Source organism: Clarias gariepinus, chromosome 14, assembly GCF_024256425.1.
Source record: "Clarias gariepinus isolate MV-2021 ecotype Netherlands chromosome 14, CGAR_prim_01v2, whole genome shotgun sequence".
Classification (NCBI taxonomy): Eukaryota; Metazoa; Chordata; class Actinopteri; order Siluriformes; family Clariidae; genus Clarias; species Clarias gariepinus.
In genome coordinates this window covers 7,846,921-7,870,764 of record NC_071113.1, presented here as the reverse complement: position 1 = coordinate 7,870,764, position 23,844 = coordinate 7,846,921, and the positions used below count along the sequence as shown (strand labels likewise).

The 23,844-nt window shown below is 38.1% G+C and overlaps 1 protein-coding gene across 4 annotated transcripts in view; it reads right to left on the bottom strand.

The window, feature by feature from the left end:
• Nucleotides 1–18,236, bottom strand: part of arhgap27 (Rho GTPase activating protein 27) — a 30,836-nt gene extending 12,600 nt beyond the window's left edge. For all 4 annotated transcript variants that reach the window (XM_053511390.1, XM_053511391.1, XM_053511392.1 and 1 more), the window contains exons 1-2: nucleotides 18,074–18,236; nucleotides 15,574–16,371 (exon numbers count right to left, since the gene is read on the bottom strand). In XM_053511390.1, coding sequence (XP_053367365.1) covers nucleotides 15,574–16,314 — 741 coding nt within the window. In that variant the 5' untranslated portion in view covers nucleotides 16,315–16,371; nucleotides 18,074–18,236. The remainder of the gene's footprint in view (nucleotides 1–15,573; nucleotides 16,372–18,073) is intronic.
• Nucleotides 18,237–23,844: the final 5,608 nt, after the last annotated feature.

Sequence of the window (23,844 nt, the reverse complement as noted above, 5' to 3'; positions counted from 1 at the left end):
ACTTAGACTGATGTCATCCTCAGCTCACCTGTAACCCCAAGAAAGGGTTCTGGGAGGCCACACCACTTTTTATGAAGTATTTCTGAGAGAAGGAGGGAAAGGGAGATGGAAGAACAAAAACATATTAAAAGAAAGAAAGAAAGGAAGAAAGAAAGAAAGAAAGGAAGGAAGACAATTGCATTATTGCAAGCCGATTGGATTGCTTTGGGTTTCTGAAAAAATGGAACAAAAATGTAACAAACAATATTTTATATGTGACCCTTATATTTATGATACGATTGTATGATATTTATTTTGAAATTATATTAATGGCATTCACACTTTCTGCAGCTTCTTGTTAGTACTAGTTAGTAGGGACGGGAATCACCAGTGACCACCAAATACGATATTAACAAAAAACGGGAGTGGCGATTCGATTATTATTATTGATCAATGCCGATCTACACAGTATCATAAATTTATTTATTTATCTACAAAATCAAATTTTTTTTTTTTTTTTAGATTTTATTACAGTTTGGAACAAACAGCAAATAATTTTTTCCAAACTGGTTAAAACGCAACACCATAACTGCAAACATATATAAATTGAAAAAAAGATTTAAGTAATCCATTTTGGAGTCAATGTGGTGATACATAACTTGCCATACAAAAGAATTGAGTTAGTATATATATTTTTCTCTCTATTTAGTATACATTTTGTTATACATCTCTTTACACTACTGTAAATTTACATATATGTAAATATTTACTATATGTCTTGTTTGCCAGGCCTGTCTGTGAGGACTGACATCAAAATGTTAGTTTTCATCAAACAGACTGTGTAGAAATTTATTTTGACCTTAAACTTTTAAAAAATCGTGTTCTTATTACTCGAAAGTTAGCTTTATTTGTTTAACGTTTAACTTCAAATTAAATTTATTATAAAGCTACATTTTTACTAAGCAACATGTAACCCTGTCATTTGTCTTTATTATTATTATTTCGAAACAAACTTAGGAATAGTTCAGAGTGTACCACCTGTAGAATTATAAAGAAACGGTGATGTTTTACCGCCTCAAATGCCTCCAAGGTTGTAAACACGTAGCCGTGCGCAGCTTCTATTGCCATGTTTCGAGACTAATAAGTGCACAGGGTTTGGAGAGAAAGACTATTTAATGTGTATAACATAATGTAACTCTCAGAAGCTCGTGCACGCACATAATGTCGCAGCCGATCAAGCTGTAAAACAGGCAATTCCTGGATGTCACTGGATGATCGACCGATGCATCAGTCAACGTGGCGATACATAAATCGCCAAAAAAGAATCGAGATTCATAACTTGATCGATTTTCTCCATCATTTCTCTACTGGTATGGGATATGAAGCTGGCGTTTAGTAATTGGACAGCTCACAGAGACTTTTTGCATAGGATTTACAGACTAATTAAGGACTAAACCTTTAGTTACCCTTTCCCCTTTACCAAGATTTCGAAGGTCCATAAAAATCTCTATTAAGCGAAATTGAGGAAATCCAAGTTCTCCTTTATCTACCAGCTGTTACCTAAGAGATTCACATACATGTCCGTCAGTGACCTTGATCATTTAAATCATTTGTCCAATTATAATAAATAAGTGTGATAATGAACAATGCAAAATGAGTGTGTTTCTTCTCTAACAGCTCACAAACATTTTTCCCCCAAAACTTGACCTAAGGAGTTCCGCATGGTGCTCCATCTCTCCTTATCAGCCCTCGTACGCAAGACGTGCTTCTGAGTTGGGATTAAAAAGAAGAAAAGGAAAAAAAAGAAGCAAGAGAGCAAGAGAAAACAAGTTCTTAAGGGAGGCTAGGCAATTCCCAGAATGCGTGCCACCTTTTCTGAGGATAAAATTAGATGAGCTGAATGTGTTGAGCCAACAGAGACACGGATACACCCTGCATATGTCACTTTATAAAGTAGGCTAAGAGAATGAGTATAGTGAGAGAGAGGGAAAGAGGGACACGGAATAGGACTGAACATGTTTGTGCCGAACAACTAGAGGATATTTGGATATTACATATTTAAAGTCACTTATTAAAACCATATGCGCATTATAACCATATTGATATACAAGTGAATGAATTACACTAAACAGGAGAATAGCAGTGACTTCACTTGAATACTACACTCATCGCACTTGTTGGCTGGAAAGAGGTTTAAAGGATGTGAAAAGTGAAAACAAACGTTAACGTGTTCCACCAAGGCGTTTTCTGCCTGTAAGTTACTAACAGGAAGAGTACAGACCAGATTTTAACACTGTATAGGAAAACAAGGTATAGGACTGTACTGACTTTATTACTGCATCACACTTCCCAGCAGTGCAAAATTAGAGGTAGGGGTGAACAATGTGACGCTTAAATCGACTTGAGGTGCGCGCGCGCGTGTGTGTGTGTGTGTGTGTATACGCAGGCAGTTTTCTTAAAACTTCCTGCGTTTACAAACCCCACTACAAAAACAGAACGAACACCTCCGCCAAGCTCACCCTTTATTACCGCAACCTGGATGTAAAGTTTTCCTGATCAGCGCTGGTCAGATGGTCTGCTCTTTTAAATTTGCCTCACAATCAAACAGGTTGATGTGCAGAAGTTTAAGCCTACCTGGGGATGCAGAGAGATGGCCAAAGCACTTTTGGGACGGCAGTTGAGCCGAACCTTGGAGTAATAATCCACCATGGTTGTGTTCTGGAAGCTCCAAACTGTCACGAGTCGAGGCTCATGATGGCAGTTAAGCTAGCGCTATGACGAGGTGAGCCGGAGCGAGCGCACAAAATCAATACCCGAATGAAAACAGGAGCATCTTCAGAAAGCTGCGTGTTCAGTGTTTTGTGGACTGGAGGAAAAAGAGAAGTGCTTGCTCTGTGTCGGTGGGGGAGGGGGAGATACTGACACAGTGAGACAGAAAGAGAGAGAGCAGATTGTGAGAAGAGACTGTAATAGAGAGGTGGGTGCACTGTGGCAGACTACGTCGAATCTACAAAACTATTATTAGTATAATAACAAACTGGGGACGACAAATGTCACTAGACACTCTCTTCCTCTCTGCGCTAAAGTAAGTGTCTCGTTTCAGAAGAGAACTTCAACAGAGCTAGCCCACAGAGATGCAAATTCAGTTGCATGCTCTCACACACACACACACACACACGCACCGAACCACTGAAAAAGCAGTATTTTACAGATTCACTTCAACCACGTTGGTACAAATTCTATTTGTATTCGTCACATCACACAACCTTGCACGGTACATAATGCAGTGAAATCCATGCTAGAATTAAATTAAAGTTTGAAAACAGAGAAAGAAGAATGGAATGCATGGAAAATTCAAATAAGTACAAAATGTGCTGGTGTAAATAAGAAAAAAAGGAAGAACATTACCAAAAAAGTCAACCAAATAAATATGTGCAAGTAGAAATATGTAGAGATGTGTAGTAATGTAATGATGGAATGTATAAGTAGCGACAGCGGCAGGTGGAAGCGACAGTTACGGTCGCACGGACTTAAAGTCGAAGCGTCAAACTTTCTCACACTTTAATTTAGTAACTTTCTAAATTTAGTTGTGCGTCATGCCTTTATTTAGTTGATGTAAAATTTAGAACTGAATGAACAAAAAAAAAAAAAAAACTAAACACACACACACACACACTTGGAAATCACTGATTTCATTAGTATATAATGCATGTAAATACAAATATCCGTCATATATACATCATTATATATAAATATATGAACTAATAAGTATAAATAAGTAAATAACTCTAGTTTGAACTTTGTGTGTTAACAACTTAAACAACTCTTCTTGTTTACCCAGGCCACATAAAACCTAGCCAGGCAACGAAAGATATAACACACTAGAGCCAACACTTCCTGTGTTAAAGGTCTTATAGAATAAGTAAATGCCAGTTTGTGTATGATTCTGTGGACAAAGAAGAAACAATGCATTACAGGACTAAGCTAAGGTTGCTAAACATCCTCCTTCCATTAGCCGCGAGGCTAAAAATGCTTGAGTAGGTGTGGCTCTACATGTTTGTTTTTTCAAGGTCATCATGTGGGTGTGTGTGTGTGTGTGTGCTTCTTAATCCCCGCCCCCCCCACCACCAGCCCCATCACACATACACAAACACACTTCCTCTCTTCCTTTTTTGAACTGCAGTACGTTTCCGCCAGACGATGCCAAAGCGCAGTCAAGTGTCACGGCGTGGCAGTTAAATCCTCGTTACGAACTTTACTACTCATCATGATCCCTCTTCCTATTCTTAGCTAGCTGTATTAGCCTGCTTCTTTGGCGGCTATTACATTCTCTCTCGCTGCTAACACGAACAGGAAAGACAATGTACATACTGCTATTTTTACATTTTCCTCCTGCTAGGTGTGAACGTTGGTGTCGCGTTGTGTATTGTTATTTCTTCTGATGCTTCTGACCTATTCTTTGCTTTGAAATCATGCATTACCATTTGGACATTGTGCCCTAGGCAGACTGCACTGCTCTAGCCAGGTGCGGATGAGGGAAAAAAAAAAAAAAAAAAATCAGGCTTCCTTATGGATGTGTAGTTTGTTATTCAAATCTTTAGCTTGACAGAATGACCTCACTTCCATAGACACCATCGCCCCTGATACCAGACAACTGAACTCTCTCCCTTGCATATTCATTTAAACAAATGTGCTTCCTTTGGCAGCACAAAGATTTGGCTTTTCCATTTAGTTTTTTTTTTTATTCAATGATCAGTATGTAGCTTACTGATGATTAATCAGTGGTTATTTAGTTTGCATAGGCAGGTTATATTTTTTCAACCAGATGCGGATATATGTAACGAGTACATTCTTTAAAACAGTCAGTCCAACCTCTGGAGATCTGCTTAATGAAGTCAGAGCCCTCAGGAGGCATCTCGTCTTAAAATGGCAGCGGCACAAGTAGTACTATCTGAGTAAATCTCCATACATCTAGAGAACATGAACATTATACATTACATCGACATACACAATCTGAGGCTACATTATCACAAACTAACTTTTTTTCTCATCTTCTCATGTTTCCAATTACAGAACTGGTGCTTGCTGGATGTTTTACTTTTTTCCAGACCATTCAATACAAAGACAATTGTGCCTGACAATTCCAGGGAATCTAAAGTTTAAAAAATACTCAATCCAGTCTGTCTATACCCGACAACCATCATGCCGTGTCACTAATGGGATGGAAATCACCAGGGACGTCCTGATACAATATACAGCGGTCTCTTGGCATTGTAATGTCCTCCCTTACAAATGTCGTCTGGAGACCTGAAATTTGCGTCCGCATACGAAGCATTTTCGGCATACGAACAAACAAAACCGAACCGAAGTTGTCTGTACATCCGGGAGCCACTCAAAACTTGTTTGCGTCAGTGGGAAGCAAAGCAACTTTTAGAGAAAATATTTTTAAAATAGTTAACCCACGATACCAACGTTGCCATCGGCCTGCGCTTAAAAGCTATGCGATTTTCCACGCGGTTTTTGTAATATTCATAATATTTTGGATGGCTGGAATGCATTATCTGCATTTACATTACAATTCGTATCGCAATATGAATTTTTGCCTTAAGCACTCGCCTCCGGAGCGAATTAAATTTGTACGCAGATATTCTGCTGTATCACGAAACGCTAAATATCACAATTTTTATAAATATCTCAACTTAATAAGTAAACTAACAATCTTAACACATAATTCACTCCTTCCGCACAGGATGACGTGATGCCTGTTAAATGTGTGAATAGTTTAGAGTGCACCACCTGTAGGGTTGTAAAGTAACGGCAACATTTTACCACCTTAAATGCAAACACATTTGTATCGCATGAGCAGATGGAACAAGCAGGCGTACTTAATAAAGTGACCAGGTAATGTATATACAGGTGGACATACTGTTTAATAAGGAACTTAGTAGTTATTTGACTTATTTTCTTTAACTATAACAGAACATAGAAATAAAATAATAACTCTTGGGAAACAGATTATGGGAATATAGAGTTTTCTGAAAGATGATTAACGACAAAGAGTTTATAGTTGGTAGAAAAGCAGAAGAGACGGACTGTGGAGCACAGACTGGGAAAGCATACAACTGCTTACTTGATCAAATTACTTGTTTCAATGGAACATTGCCAGACAAGGCAGACAAGGATCCAATCACACACACACACACACACGCACACACGCAACACAGTCTCTCTTCATTGCACAGAAGCACTATTGAGGCCAGACCTCCCTCTCCCCCTAAAGTTATATCATCAAGCATGGCCTGGAATCTGGATTAACTCGCAGAATGCTGAAGGTCTGATCAAGTGCAACATGCCCCATTACAGCACCAGTTACACACTGAAGCCTGGTGGTTAAAGAAAGTGTGATTATCACCCAGACAGGACATGGAAACATGCCCCACCCAAGATATAAGATTGTATCTGGCAATGATCTGAAATCTGAAATGAAAACAGAAACCTGTGTCTTTCAGATTTCTATCCATCCCAATGAAATATTAACCAAAGTACAAATTACAATAATGTGCAATGGAAGCCACGTGAAAAAAAAAAAAAAGAACAAAAAAAGTATGCAAAACATTTGTACTCTGACATCGAAAACCCGTTTCGAATGCAGCAGCAGAGGCATGGTGGTTCAAAACAAACCCATCGAATACCATCTGAAACAAGGAAGCGAGCACACAGGAACCAAAAACGGATGTTACATGAAACACATTCGACATACTGGGCTACACAACCCAGTTTTGGCCTTATTCTGAAACTATATGCGACTAAATATGTTTTCCATCACCACGTTCGAAACCTAGAATCTGCACGTTAAAAGACAAGACAATATGATTAAACAGTAAACCAGATACCAAAACACACTTTTTAACTAACCACTGCTACAGACTGCTGTTGAAATCCCCTCAAACAGGAACGAGGAGTCACCCAAAAAATGCTGACAATCCACCCAGGTGATGCAATCCGTCAACTGAGACAATGCACCGAAATAAAGCTCGTCTGCGATTTTGTTTTCTTTGTCAGGTTTAAAAAAAAAAAAAAAAAAAAAAACAACAACGCAGATGAGCCAAGGTAAACATGTGTTTACATGATCGGTGCTCATTGTGAGGACATTGTAAGAGGTTATTACATTATTAACATACGAAGTGCTGCTTACGGCTTGATGAACACGTTGGTTATGTACATCTCATTTAATGTGACTGTTATTACAACCCACACCTCGGCAGTGTCTCAGGTTTGGTCTGGGTGATGAAGCGAGGAGAGTCCATTTGTATTAATATACAGTATGTGGGAGAGAGTGATGTTTGCACAGCTAATCAAATAAAGTCATTTAAAAGGTCAGAAGCGACTTGTATTTGAATTATAAACACTTGACCTTTAGTGGAATAAATCCAGCCAATCTAAACACAAGTCAGGCAGGAAGCAAACAGCAAAGGCTCGTTTTGATAAGGACGACCACGAAACGCTTAAACTCGATTTACTACCACTAATGTATCTACAATAATATCACCAGGGAACATTCACACAATTCACGTGCACATTACGAGCCACATCGTTCAATTCAGTTTTTTTTTAGGGGGGCGGGGTCAGATTAGATTTGTACGTCATAACAGTTCACATTCCTAATCACAAGTGACTTTTATCTGACTGTAACTTGAACGGATCTGTCGACAAAAAAGGCATGCAAGCGCATATCAAAAGGTTTTTGCTCGGTTAAAAGACGTCTAATTCGTTTCAAACAATGGATAAGATTTTAGCAAAAAATATGATTTGGATTTTTCTCTGGAGGATGACAAGCAGGTAGTCGGCTATAATCATTGACATCCAGAAGAAGGACGCCTCAATTTAGCTGTTTTATAAGCTACTGGATGTCTACGCATGGTTACCCTGCAGATCGTGACGCCCGCATGTTACCAGTACCTGTGAAAGGAGTGTGCACTCAAGTTGCTGATCCTCACGCTGTTCCAATGTTTCAGAAGCCGCTACTTGTGCCTGGCGTATGTATTGTTGCTGTGCATGCGTCGCAGTTTGATCCAGGTTTTTCAGTAGCTATGAGCTCGGCCTGACATACCCATTTTTTCTGTAGACTTCGCCACCTAGTGGTACATTAGGCGAGAAACGCCTGTGACACGATCAAAGTATGACGATGCCTGTGGTTACATAAAGTATGCGCAGGCACTGCTATATATGATGATGATGATGATCATGATAATGATGATGATGATGACAATGACATCAGCGCCCTAGGTATGTGCAGATGCAAAAAGTCGCATGAATTCCGATCTGGCCGTTCTCATGCAAGATGTATATCTGATCTAGGACGACATTAAAAAGTGACTCAGATCCGGTCTGTAAAACATCAGATTCGTGCGTTCACACAGTCATAAAAAAAAAAAAATCTATTACATTAGAGTGTAAAAAAAAAATGGAATTAATGTGAATGTATCTATAAATTTGATTCTTTTGGATATAAACGAGACACCGATAAAATGAAACCAGCATTTTTTTAAAACATTGCACTCTTTTGTATTGGACGTAAACAACAACAAAAAAAAACAATTCAAACCTTTGGATAAGTTATTCTGTTCCTGCTGCTCTGTCGTAGTCACACGCTCCGTTTTCAAGGCTCCGTGTGACATTTACATACAAAACAAATGACTGGTTTTTGCTTTGATGTTTGTTCGAAGCAGACGGCTGAGAAACTCAACTGCAAGATGGAGCAATGGTGCAAGCCACAAAAAACAGATAGATTCACAATAAAGACTTTCCAGGAAACATTTGTTATATGATATCCATTTAGGATTTTAAATCACTGTACAAAACTACAACCTGCACTTAGACCAGTTACAGTAGCATTGTAGCTTAATGACTTTGTGGCTAACGATTAAACACAGAATCGACACTGAAAGAATCTTAAGATCTTATTACTTACATAAATTAACTAATGTGGAAGGAGAGCGTAATCCTGCTCGGTATAAAAATATGGTTTATCCGGACTGACTCTCTCACTCACACTCTCTCTATCAAACACACACACACACACACACACACATATCATAGACAACCGGTAGGAGCAGTTTTGCTGCATTTCCAACGCTCCATAGTGCAGAAGATACAGATGCTTTTACCTAGACAGCTCTGCGCAGCATATTCAGCTTTTGATACTCTGGTACATCATGCGTCATGAGATGTTTAAGATACCAGAACACCTCAACATTAATTACTTGAGTTTAAGTAACTCATGCATTGCCTTAAAGCACTTATTTTGGACACATTTGTGGGAATGCACAAGAATCTGTAGTCATATTTTCTTATAGGGAATGTTATATATGGGTCAGACCCAGGTTTGGAGGTCTAGCTTTCCTTAAACCTCTTTCATTACATCGAATGCTGATAAATATTTTCATAATAATAATAAAAAAAAAACAACAGGCCACTAAGTAGCATGTCTCTAATAAAAAAAAAAAATTTTTTAAACACTTTAGATTTAGAGATCGACGTCTGCAAATGATCACGCAGGCCAAACCATGTTCCCTTATGTTACTAATGCATTCATGTTTCAAAATAAACTTGACTGGCAGAAAAACTGAAGTGCTGAAGCACCTTCCTGACTGCGTTGTAATCATGCCAACAGTCTTATAAAACATACCATCAGACTTACTCTAGTCACTCAGTGTGTAAGGGTCAAACGTGGGTGTGTGTAATTTCTAAATAGAATTTAAGTAGGACATGATGTTTCCCCAATTATTAAAAAGGAACTTAAGGGTCAAATGTGTTTCATTGCACAATTGAGCGTCATTGTCAATCCTGAGTCCTAATTTAAATGACTCCTGATGTCAGATAAACACATTACTATTCATGAAATCAGAAAAATTTATAAATTCAATGCATTCTAACTGATCCTGTGTAGGGTTGTGGGCGGAGAACCCGAACTTTTTCCTACTATCCTAGGGAACTTAGGAGCACATATCAGGGTACACCCTTGATGGGGTGTCAACCCATCATCACAAGACACAAGCACATAAACACACACACACGCACACACAGCCAATCACACCTTAATTTATCATGGAAATTGTAAAAGACCTAGTGATGTAATTTAAAATGAATCAGCAATAAACTATATCCATAACGTCCTCACATAGGATATAAATAAGCTGCATTGTTACACAAGTACATAGAAAGGTCAATCCCAGAGTGTCAACTTCTTTAACCTGGTTGAGACACACATTAAAGTAAATAATAAATGTACTAAGCAACAAAAAATATATATATTATAAGTATAAATAATGTTAATATTATTATTTTTATACTATTATATAAAATATTTATAAATAGTATGTATATGAATGCTGTTGACATGGAAATGTGTGGATACACATATACACAAATGTGTGTGTATATATATATACACACAAATGTGTGTATATATATATATATATATATATATATATATATATATATATACACACACACACACATACACACACATTTGTGTATATATATTATATATATATATATATACACATTTCCATGTCAACAGCATTCATATACATACTATTTATAAATATAATAAAGTGTGGTGATATGACTTTATGACATAACGTATATATACACAAATGTGGGTGTGTGCGTGTATATACATACCTATATATATATATATATATATATATATAGGTATGTATATACACGCACACACCTACATTTGTGTACATATACTCGTTATGAATGAAACCACACTTTATGATTTTATATATATATATATATATATATATATATATATATATATATATATATATATATGTGTGTGTGTATTTATAGAGAGATATAGGCAGATAAATAGATATATGTTAATAAAGCCATATAGATATATTCCTATGAAGTTTTGCTTCTGGCCTTTCATTCATATCACATGCTTAAGGGAAACCCAGTGACTCAGAGAGTCACACACGAAGAAGTCACAGATGTTTTGTGTACATTATATCATGCAGAAATGTCAGCAGTATACAGATGAGATGCAACTGATTCCCTCTGACACACACACACCACACACACAAACACACACAAAACAACCACAAGTATAATTCGAGTACAGTTCCGGCAACGCACTAAACAAGAGCTGCCTGCTTTTGCCCACCGGAGTCAGTGGCACCTCAGCAGTGCCATAGTGCCATACTTGGAGCTCTGGTTACCGTGGAGATCAGAACTTCAGTGGCGGACTTCCAGAGGGGCCTTTAGGGTTTTTTTTTTTTTCCTTTCTTTTTTTCTCCTTCCCAAAGAGCTCCAGTTCAGGGTGGGGTGAGATTTCACTCAGCCACTTTTTCACTTCTCTTTATTCATATACTTGCTTTCAAAGCTAAAAAATAAAATTTAAAAATGAAATGAAATAAGTTTCTGTTCATCAGGAAGTCAATGGGAGAGTGGATACTGATGGATGGATGAGCACAGAGCATACAGTGTTTCTCCCTGATGATGTGTAATCATGTTGAATAGAAACATGAATGTTTTGTGTCATTAAACTATGTTAACCTTCACCAACACGAAACGACGTTTATTCTCCGCATTGGGTTTTTCGCGCACTGAGCGGTTTTCAATTCAAACATCAAAGGAGAACTTCGTTTGCTGATATGAAACCTCTAGTGGTTCGAGGGGAAAAGGGAAGCACATTTTATAAAAACGAAATGTGTTTCCTGATTCACCTGGATTTGCTACATCCTCTACAGAAGTGCGAGTGAGCGCAGAGAAAGTGCCCAAGCCTACCGTGCGGCCGTCCAACAGGTCTCCAGTGTCGCTCTCCTTCTCCTTCTCCTTCTTGTTCTCCACCAAAGAAAGACTTTCCGTTTATTTAATCCTCGAGCCAAGGGCGAGCTGATGCTGCGCGCGCGTGTGAGTGTGTGTGTGTGCAAAACAGGTAGTCGCTTTGGGAAGCTGGTCCGCAGGGAGTGTTTGCCTACTAGGATCGCAGGCACTTTAACTCTTTCAGCGCCTCGGCACAAAGGCAGCTCCTGTTCAATTCCATCCAGGAAGTAGGAACAAAAAGCATGCACCCTTCCCTCAGCTCATAACTTTCTTTTCATCATAAAGCATGCAAAATTATTTTTTTTTAAGCAATCAAAGGAATAAATATGATGTGGTCATTTTAAAAACTATTAGGAAAGAATAGGAAAAGTAAATAAAAACATATCTGCTCCTTTGCACTGCAGAACATTTAAATCATAAAATGATTTTATTAAAAAAATGAGAGATTTCGAGTGAAGAAATCGTCATTAAGCTCACACATTTCTCTTACAGCATTGCGTAGATGCCCTTATCCAGAGCAACTTACTGTACAGTACATATATCTTTTTAATTCTCATTATACTGTACATCTGAGCAGTTGAGCGTTAAAAGCCTTGCTCAAGGCCCCAACGTTGGTAATTTGGCGCTGGTGGGGTTTAAACCTGCACCTTCCGATCAGTAGGTCATCACCTTAACCACTGAGCTTCCCCCTTAGACTAATGTTGCATGAACTGGATAAAAAAATCACTCTAGTCTCTTAGATTTATCAGAATTGATCGAACAGCTATTTACGATAGGAAAATGCCTGGATAACAACAGTATGCTCTTCTGCACAAAGGAATCTTTTATAAAAATTGATTAAAGACTGATTCATAACATTTTTAAATAAAAGTAAAACGATTACAGCATTGGGCAGAACAAATTATACTGTATATCATATACACATCTGAGCAGGTGAAGGGCCTTGCTCAAGGGCCCAACATTGGCAACTTGGTGGTGTTGGGGTTTGATCTAGGATCTAGGCCAACACTTTAACCACTAAGCTAAACCGGAAAAAAAAAAGAAAGAAAAAAATCAGTTTTAAAGACCATCATCTCCTCTTAAATAGGCTTTGTTCATTTATTGGAAAAGTGCAACTACATTTTCATGCTTCAACAAACCGAACATACTAGATGAGAATGAAGTCCTTTCCTGTTTATGGACAATCCCATATTACTGTTAAAACTATTCTAGAAAGAAACATGAATGTTACAGCTTTACAGTTAATGTTTTCTCTATTCTATTATCTATTATACTCACTCACCCATATATTATATAATATTTAACTATTATACTCACTCACTCATCGTCTATACCTTTTTATCTTATATACAGGGGGACCTAGGGCCTATCCCAGGAGACTTAGGGCACAAGACGGGGTACACCCTGGATGGGGTGCCAATCCATTGCAGCTATCTAAATATAATTTACAGTAAGCTTTGTATCTGGCATAAAGTTTTGTAATATATTTTGGAAATCAGAGAAAGACTTAATGCTCACTCTGTATGTAACCTACAAAACTGATTAACATTGCCATGCCTAGATATTTACCCCTGAACTTAATAAAAAAATAAAAATAAATTTGGAGAATATAATTTTTTTTCCGGCTAGATATTGAAGAAAAAAAAAACAGCATTGTTTTTCAATAATTGATTTTATGTGTAATTCTGGGTTTATTGTCCTAGTTCGCCCCCTAGTGGAATAAGTGAGAAGACTCAACCCAGGAGTATATGTTTAAAACATTATGTAAATATTGTGATTTATTAAAAACGTCTAAGATGACTCCTTTTCATTTTTTAAAAAGCCATAATATATATTAAATTAATAATTTATTTGCACTGAATATTTTTTTTGCAGTTGAAGGAAAAAGCAGCACTATGGTTTTAAAGTAACATATACTGTAAAAGCAACACATGTTAACATGTTAACATCTGTAAACATAATTACATATATATATATATATATATATATATATATATATATATATATATATAAGAAGCACGGAGTCTGTTTCATAGCCTGTTTTGTGGGAGCTGCATTGCAGGAGATCGACCAAGCCAGCGCAAGAGACATGCATCTTATTCACATGCAGATTACTTGGCACACCCGTTAAGGTTTGTCGACATGGGCATTGGATCATTGGTAGTAAATGAGTGAACTATAATGTTTTTTCCCAAAGGAGACTTTGCCAGCTACTGAATGTTAGAAAGAAATGCAGGAATGTATTGATGGTAAGAATGCATAAATCACAGCAACAGTAATGTCGAAAAACAATAATAAAAAAAATAACACTAAAGATAAATAAACATTTTCTATAAATTTGTAAAAATTTGGAACTGTTAAAATTCTTTTTGTAGGAAAAAAATGAACTGATTAATATACGCATTCTTATCAAAAACGTTAATAAATATCAAATTATTGTATTATTCAGCTTTATGCCCATGCGGAAGGCCCGGGTCGATTCCCAGCCATGTCCAAACCCCAGTCACTGGTGCAGTGCCGGTCCCAAGCTCGCATTAAATGGGAGGGTTGCGTCAGGAAGGGCATCTGGCGTAAAAAACCTGTGGCAAATTGTTGTTTCGCTGTGGCGACCCCTTAGTGGGAGCAAGCGTAAGACTAACAACAAGCCCCACCTCATAATCTTGTGAAGTCTAATATGACAAATCAAGGTAACCTTACAGTAAGTTAACTGCTATGGGTATTTTGCTCCTACTGTAGGAACATACAACACTTTGACATATAATTGTCACAATCAGGTCACAACAGGGTGGCAGGTTCGGGGTTCGAGGCCTGGCACTGCCAAATTGCCACTGTTGAGCCCGTGAGCAACTCTATCTGTTCCAAAGGCGCTTTATCCTAGCTGACTCTGACCTCAGCTTTCTATATATGTGGAAAAAATTGTTTTATGGGATATGTGATAAAATCATTTCACTGTGCTGTAAGGTACGTGTGACAAATAACTGAATCTAATGTAATCTTAAATTACCTAATGATATGACGTTACTTAATACTTTGAGACCATATCCCTGCACTCAGTACCTCACAGTGGCCGTGCATATAACTAACACTCAGCTTTTTTTCACTACTGAGAATCAAATGCACTAATTGTTTTCCACTCACCCATGCCATCCCTTATAAATCTATTATGAAGCAATTGTCATTTTGTAAAGATCCAAAACAAAAAATGAAATGTATTAGCATTACAATTTATTTGACAAATCAAATTAGAAAAAAAACTATTAAAAATGTCTGATGCATAAGAACTTTGTATAAAAAAAACTGCATTAACAAAAAACTTGGAAGTCAAGCTTATCCTGAACAGACACATGGGAAGCAAGGCACACAATGGACAGGGTGACAATCCATCACAGGGCACACAAGCAAATACACACACACACACACACTGTGGGAAATTTGGAAAAACATCCCCAACCAGCCTACTCAGCGAGTCTTTGGGCTGTCGAAGAAATCCGAAATACCCAAGGGAAACACACCAAGCATGGAGAGAACATGCACACAGACCCAAATTCAAATCCTTAGACCGACAGGTGTGAGAGGCCACAGTACTAATCAATATGCCACCGAGCCACTTATGGACAAATGCTTGCACGAATTATTTTAGCATTGCAATTAAATTTTTATGAAGACCGAACTGACCTAAATGGATGTATATACAATACTGTACTGTCCGTTTTTATTTAACACTCATAGGCATGATTAAATAAAGATGGACTGTACCTTGTCTGTGAATACACATGGCATGTTGGTGGGAGAAACAGGACTTTGCTGTGAAGAAAATGAAGCGGACGTAGATGAAGGAGTAACTGGAGAGACCGTTGGCATTTCTATGTCCTCTTTATTGTCTTTAGAACCCTGAGGCGTCAAATCCTTTACTGGATCTACAGACGTATACATATTCTGCTCCTTGAAATCCCAAATTTTCGGGTCCCAGCCTGCCCGTATGAGCATTTTAATATCATCGTTGAGGTCGTTATAAGGATTTTCACTGGGCTCTGTTACTGTACTTTGCAAGTCAGTAGTGGGGATATGGGATTGGGAGACGGCGTATGAACTTTCCCCTTCAACTAGAGGAAAAGTGTTGGTTAAAACATCTTGACTAATATCAAGCTCAAAGACAAACTGTTCATCCTTTTCATTAGCTGTGTCGATGGATTTTTCGTCTTCAATGCTTGTGTCCAAATAGACAGGGGGCAGTATGTCAGAATATGGCTCAGGAGTGTCCTGCCCTTCTTGCTCACTTGAACATTGTGAAGTTTTATTTTCAGAGGGCAACACTGTGACGTATTGGGCTGGAATAAAGAAAGGCTTGGTTGCTTCATCTTTGCGCACATGCCACCAGTGGTCATTGGTTCTCGCCACCAGTACATAGCGTTCGTTGGGCTTGATGGACACATTCCTGCCGTCCCGCGTTGTGTATTCGTATTGAAAGTTCACCAGTACCTCCTGTGGGAGTGACATCGTTTCCCAGCCTGCAGTGTTCACACGATCAGGGTTCACAGTAGATGATCATTGGAGCTGAAAGTCAGAAGGAGAAATGATAGTGTGAAAAACACACACATACACACACAATATTCTAATTATTGACATGAACCATATACAGTAGTCATACGATCACATGCTAGCGATCTGACTTTGTTTAGCATTACTTACCAAATGTTTTGGACCTTGTGTAAATTCTTTATAGTTTTAGTCAACCTTTCCAGAACCACATGTTTTTTGTTTTTTTTTAAAAAAAAGAGGAATGTGGAAAGACAAGAGGAACAAAAACCCTACTTCTGCTGGTTCTATTTCAAGGGCAGTGAGCAAAGGGTGAGGCCAGCTATGTGATACACAAGCTTTAACAATAGAACAGACACATATGCAAACACGAATAGCTGGTTTCCTGACACAAACTGAGTCTAATCAGGAAATATATATTTTTATTAAGCCATCCTTTGAGCCCTTGGACAAGGCTTAATTGATATCTGGGGAAAAAAAAACAGCTGCTAAAGTTTAAGAATCAGGATAGATATTGTTTTTGTTTTTTAGAATTGAGGAACTGCATCCTTATGACTCATGTATCTACTGGACACACATACCGCCATATATGTTCATATTATTGCATATTAGATGCATTTTCTAATTCTAGTATAAACTCGTCCTATATGGCTAATTTTACAGTTACTGTAGTTGGAATAACATGTTTTGTTATTTAGACTTTATATATAATATAATATATATATAGGTCCAAACTACTATGGGAACTATTCAGGTGTGTGAGACACAGTAGTGACTGCAAGAGGCATACAGAAATACTTGATAGAGGGGAAATGAAGTCACAACCCACAAAACCGGAAAGCATTCAGCTGTCTGCATGTAACAACAGTCTGCATGATGTTCGGCAACCTCAGGTTCCTGTATAAGGACTGTAACAAGCGCCTACATTATTGTACTCTGATACTAATTGTTGGCCTGCAAAACCAGAATGAATTTCATTTCCATATAAAAACATAACACCTAAATGTGGTAGTATGGGTGTCTTAAAATACTTATATAAGAATATTAGCATTTCTTTAGAAGCTAAATCGTGAATTTATTAAAAAAAAATTATGGTGAAATAATGTTTTTTTTATCTTAATAAAACAAATAGTTGATAAAAGGTGTGCTTTTAAAAAAAAAAAAATTAAGAACCCAGTTCAGTAATATGCTGCACAGAAGCAGAAAAAAAACAAATAAAGCAACCCAGTGTATTAAATTGTCCTCAGACATGTAATCTGTTCTTCTTTACACTTACTAAACATTGTCCGTCTGCATGATGACGTCACAAGACGGTGGTTCCATATGTGGTAAGTCAGATATGACAAAAATGTGAGAACAAAATAAACCCATTATATAATAAGATATTTAAGACACTTATAAAATTGAATTGCTTTTTATGATGATTTTCTTTTTTATAATTTTTGAAGCATTAAATATTGTTGTATTAATGTGAACACTAACATTTATGATCCCTGCATTATTAACTGATGTGACAAGCATTTTTACAACTTGATGTCGCTTTATGATAAGTTAGACAATAACACCTTTTAAAGCAACCAGCTCTATTATTCATTGCACTTCCATTGCATGCACACCCACACTCACACACACACACACACACTGAGCACAGACCACACACAGAGCACACTACATAAAGGGGTTGGATACATTGAGATTGTGTTAGATGATAAAGACTTACCAATGGAGAGCAGACTGCAAGTTTCTTTATGCAAACAAGACACACTGGCACGTGGCATGTCTTTCTTTACATCTCTGAAAGTTTACATTTGAATAAAAAGACAGAATGAAACAGCTGAGTGCAGCAGGACGCGCGCGCGCGCACTGTATGCAACCCGGGTGCGTCTTTGCGCCTATGTGAGTGAGTAAGTGCGTGCGTGCGCGCGTGCGCGCGCGTGCATAGAGGGCGTGTTGAATGTGAATGCACGGATGCCTGTCAGGCGTCGAGCCCTTGACGCACTTTAACCCACAACCACAAAATTAGAAATACCATGTTAGAGAAAGAGTGAAAACTGTGAACCAAAAAAACCGACCAGATGGGTAGAGCATGGCAGAGGTGTGACCTATTTCTTAAAACTACAACTTTACAAGGCATCACTGACATAGGATAGGCTCGACATAGTTTTAACTTCTGTGTCAAAAGTCTCCCTTATGAGGTTGTGTTTTTTTCTCAGTGTGTATTTTTAAATGTAACAAGCAAACATGTGGTTTGCGAACAGGTTTTGCCACCTCTTTTCTGGGAAAGGTAGCTAAGACATGCTCCAAAATGCCCTAGAGGTCACCAGATGACGTCATATAGCAAGCTACAGATCACAACTTGTTCCATGAGAAAGAACATTGTCATTGTCTTTGCAATTGCACACCCTATGCACTCTTCGGGTTTATCGCCAAGTGACTTTGCACATCTCTGGATTTTCTCTTGGTATCTATATCTAGATTAATCCAGGCACACATAAAGTGAAATATTTCAGGCAGCACTGGCCTTACACATCCAGAGGGCGTGTTTCCTTTCGTGGGTCTGTGTGCACGGAGTTTACATGTTCTCCCCGTGCTTGGTGGGTTTCCTCTGGGTATTCCGGTTTCCTCCCACAGTCCAAATGCATGTAGGATAGGCTAACTGGTGTTCCAAAATTGCTCATAGTGTGTGAATGTTGACCAGATATCCTACCATGATTGTAAAATGGGAATAAACACAATGCTAATCACCACTGGCACACACTGAGTGTGTGCTGAAATAGATTGGCACCCCATCCAGTGTGTACCCTGCCTCATGCCCTAAGTCTCCTGGGATAGGCTCCAGACCCCCTGACTCTGTTTACCAAATAAAGCGGTATAGACAACAAGTGAATAAGTAAAGTATTTAAAAATACTAGAACATTTCCTAAGCTCAGTTAGAAGAAAAAAAGATTTACAATACATGAATCTGAAAAATTATCATTATTCATGCACACAGCACTTGGTTATGCAGCAAATATGTGCATAAATGTGGCACAGCATGGAGACAATTGGTCTATGGCACTGTTTAATCGTTATTGAAGACTAGGTTGCCTTGATAACGACCTTCAGCTCATCTGTATTGTTGGGTTGGGTGTGTCTCATCTTCCTCTTCACAACATGCCTAAGCTTCTCTATGGGATTCTGGTCTGGTGAGTTGGCTGGCCAGTCAAACACAGTAAAATCATGGTCAGCAAACTAGTTAGTGGTAGTTTAGACACAGTGAACAGGTGCTAATTCTCCCTGTAGAGAGCGTTGGGTATTAATATTATTATTATTATTTAGGGCCCAAGCACTATAGGGTGCATAGGACCATATTGGTTTCCTAAGGATTATTTTTTCCCCACACTTTTTGGCTGTTTTGGGGGTCTTAACATGCTCAAAAACTCATGGAAATTGGCAGACAAGTTGGAATCTGCTGCATATTATGCCTGAGAGTCTGGGCCACGGGCATAGCACGGGGCCCTCACAAGAGATTTAGCTGGATGGCTTATACGCACCTGCATGTATCCACACAAACCTCGGTACACATTTAGAGCTCATTGAGCTAAACAACTTTCGCACTGTACTGTACCTCCTGGGCACAACTCAAAAGGAAGTCAGTTATTTTGTGTCGTTTGCCAAATGTACCCAATGGATTTTAATGGACAATTGCCACCAAACTGGGCCGATTTGATCTAAAGACATTGAGGATGCAAAATTGTAGAAAGATTTTTGATATCTCGAACAGCTGTTACGATGCCTTAAACTTATGCTTAAAAGTGGTTAATAATTTTCTGTGTTGCCTTATATTTAGTGACATTATACTCAGCGACACCTTCAGTTACATCATGTTCAGTGACATCACATTGAGTAACATCATAGTGTGATGCTTTTTTTCAGCATCTGTGGTCTATTGCACACACATACACATCACAAATGGTAATACTCACACGCACCAATCTCTCACACACACACATGCATACATGCACACGCATACACACACACACACACACACACACACACACAAACGCACATATGTAGAGGCCAAACTGACATTAGCCCTGTATAGTGTGTGACGTGTGCAAGTTGTGCGGTGCACACGGCCACTATGGCCTTTTGTAGGTCTTAACACACTCAAATAACGCACCGGTTGTGTGGTGCACCCGGGAGGCGATAGCATAGGGTGCTTGGGCCTGCTAGCAACTTTATTATTATTGTTATTGTTAATAATAATAATAATAATAATAATAACCCACATAGTTTGACAATGTTTACATTTATTAACTGCTTAGTGAATTACAAATCATAAATTGTAACAGTTTATAGTCACATATAACTTATTACATTTGTGAAATATTTATGATACTTAAATCTACAGGACAGAAGTGTTTGAACGATCTGGTTTTTATGCACCAGGACAAGTTCTCCGTTTAATTTAGCCAAATCTGCGTTGTTGATTCTTGTACTGCTGCTGTAGAGGCACTTTTTTCTTGTTTTAATTCAAAATGCCTCTATATCCTTGATTTAAACTAGGCATTAAAAACCTAGTCCTGAGCCTTGGCTAAACGATGTTACACGCGCAGCCAGGCGTGAATGTAGAAAAGCAGAAAATAGTGGAAAAAGGACATGTTGCAGGTATCCTTTCAAATTTTAAAAGACAGTTGGCAAACCTATGAAAAAAACTATAAAAATTGAAAGAACTAAATATTTCTCTGATATTATTGTTTCCAATTGTAACAATCCCCGTGTTTTGTTTACAACCATTAACACTGTAATTAATGCTCCACAAACAGCCTGTTTGGACGCTTCAGATGAATTATGTAAAAATTTTTTGCACTTTTTTATAAATAAGGTTGCGAGCACTAGAGCCCTCATACACCTTACTTTGTCTAAGCCATTAATCCCAACTTTCTCCCCTGCTGTATTAGACCAATTTAAGCCTGTTGATCTGCCTCTGTTAAAAAAAATGGTTGGTCATATGAAGCCCTCTGGTTCTTCTAACGATCTTCTTCCACCCTGTCTCTTTAAAGAGGTCTTTCCAACCGTAGCTCCAAATGTACTTAATATTATTAACAGCAGTTTGATAAATGGTACTGTCCCAGATGGTTTTAAGCATGCCGTGGTACAGCCATTGATTAAGAAGCCTGGTCTTGACTTTTTTGTCCTCTCAAATTTTAGGCCAATCTCAAAACTTCCTTTTATTTGAAAGATTTTAGAAAAAGTTGTTTTTACTCAGTTGAATGTGTTTTTAAATTAACATAAAATTTTTGAGGTGTTCCAGTCAGGTTTTAAAACCCAACATAATCCGGAAAATGCACTATTAAAAGTTTTTAACGATATTCTTTTAGCCACAGACTCTGGCCAATGTGTCATCTTGGTTCTGCCCGACCTAACTGCGGCCTTTGACACAGTAGACCACGATATTCTTCTGTCTCGACTAAAAGATTGTGTGGGTATCCAGGGCAGTGCGTTAGAGTGGTTTAGATCATATCTGACAGGGAGAAGTTTTAGTGTCCGTGTGGGGTCTGCTGAGTCCTCCGCTGCTCCTCTCACTTGTGGAGTGACCCAAGGCTCTACTTTGGCCCCACTCCTCTTCTCCCTATACCTCCTTCCTCTCGGGGCCATTCTTCCCAAATACGGTGTCTCTTTCCATTTTTTATGCGGATGATTCACAAATTTACATGCCCTTAAAACAAAAACAAACTGATTCTGTTGAACAACTTTAAGACTGTGTTAAGGAAATTAAATACTGGCTGTCAGCAAATTTGTTACATTTTAATGATACAAAGACAGAGGTCATACTGTTTGTGCCTAGTGATGCCTCTGTTGCTGATGTAGATTTGGGCGTTTTGACACAATATCAAAAGTCCATTGTAACAAATCTCGGTGTAAAATTGGACTCAAACTTGAAACTTGATGCTCAGATCAGTGCAATTGTTAAAACAAGTTTTTTTCAACTGTGACAACTGGCCAAAGCCAAACCATTCCTTTCTCTGCATCATTTTGAGATTTTAATTCATGCTTTTTATTACTAATCGTTTAGATTATTGCAATGCACTTTACACTGGGCTCAGCCAGGCGTCGCTTACACGATTGCAGCTTGTACAGAATGCTGCTGCACGGCCTTTAACTGGTACTAAAAAACGAGAGCACATTTCTCAGATTTTAAAGTCATTGCACTGGCTCCCGATTCACTTTCATATTGATTTTAAAATTCTCTTATTAGTTTTTAAATCCTCAGTATGTGTCAGACATGCTCCAGCCCTACTGCCCTGCTCGCTCTCTTAGGTCAGCTGCTCAGTCTCGTTTGGTTGTCCCCAAAACACTGAGAAAACTCAGTTGGTTGCATCTTAGACAGATTAAATCTTTTATGGTTTTTAAGTCATCACTTAAAACACATCTTTTTAGTCTTGCTTTTAACTCAGCTTGATTTATTGACTGATATTCCTGTGTTTTTATTAAACTGATACTTATTTTATTTGTGATGTAACCTATTCTTGTTAGGCTGTGTACAGCACTTGGGCTGACCTTGTTGTTTTTTTTTTAAGTGCTTTATAAATGAAGTTGGATTGGGAAGTTGCATTTTTGTTTAATTTGCTTCATGGGCTGTGGTGGTGGCTCAAACAGTTAAGGCTGTGGGTTACTGGGTTTTTATTGAGCCCTTGAGTAAGGCTCTCATCTGGTTCACGGGCAGTGTATCCTGGCCGACCCTGTGCTCTGACTCCAGCTTTCTAACTCGGATATGTGAAGATTGCAATTTTCCTTTGGGAATAATAAAGTACTCTCCTTCATATTCCATGAATGTTAATCAAAAAAATCTTCTAAGATTAACATTCTCCATATCAATGATTATAATCTTTTCTTTATGATATGTTATGTTTTTTAATCTGCTTATTGGTAGGTTTAAATTATACTGCTTTGTCCACAAATAACTTACCAAAACTGCAGACCACACTTGGAATACAGCATGAGCATGCATTTGCTGTGGTATTGTTTCGGCAACCTGATACATCAAAACATTTATTGCAGAAATCTTTAGTCAAGATCTTGTATTGATAAAGAGAGATGCAAATCATTGTCATTCTGGAATATGACTGTGTGATCAAGAAGAAATCCATAGATGTGATAATCTGGTCATGTAATATTTTCAGGTTGTCAGCTGACTTTTTTTTTGCCACAAAACATGACCCTGGACCTGACCAACTGAAGCAACCTTAGATCATAACACTGCCTCCAGAGGCTTGTGCAGTGTGCAGTATGCATGACGGGTGCATCGCTTCATGTGCTTTCTTTCTTACCCTGATGCACTCATCACTGTGGAAAACGATCAGTATGGCCCGTTTGAACCATGTGACCTTTTTCCAGTGTTCCAAAAAATTAAATGAAACTTTTTTCCCTGATCTCTTATGGCCAAACAGCTGTTTAGTCCCAATCCTGTGATTTCTATTGCATTGCTTGTGAAAATGCTCTTACTTT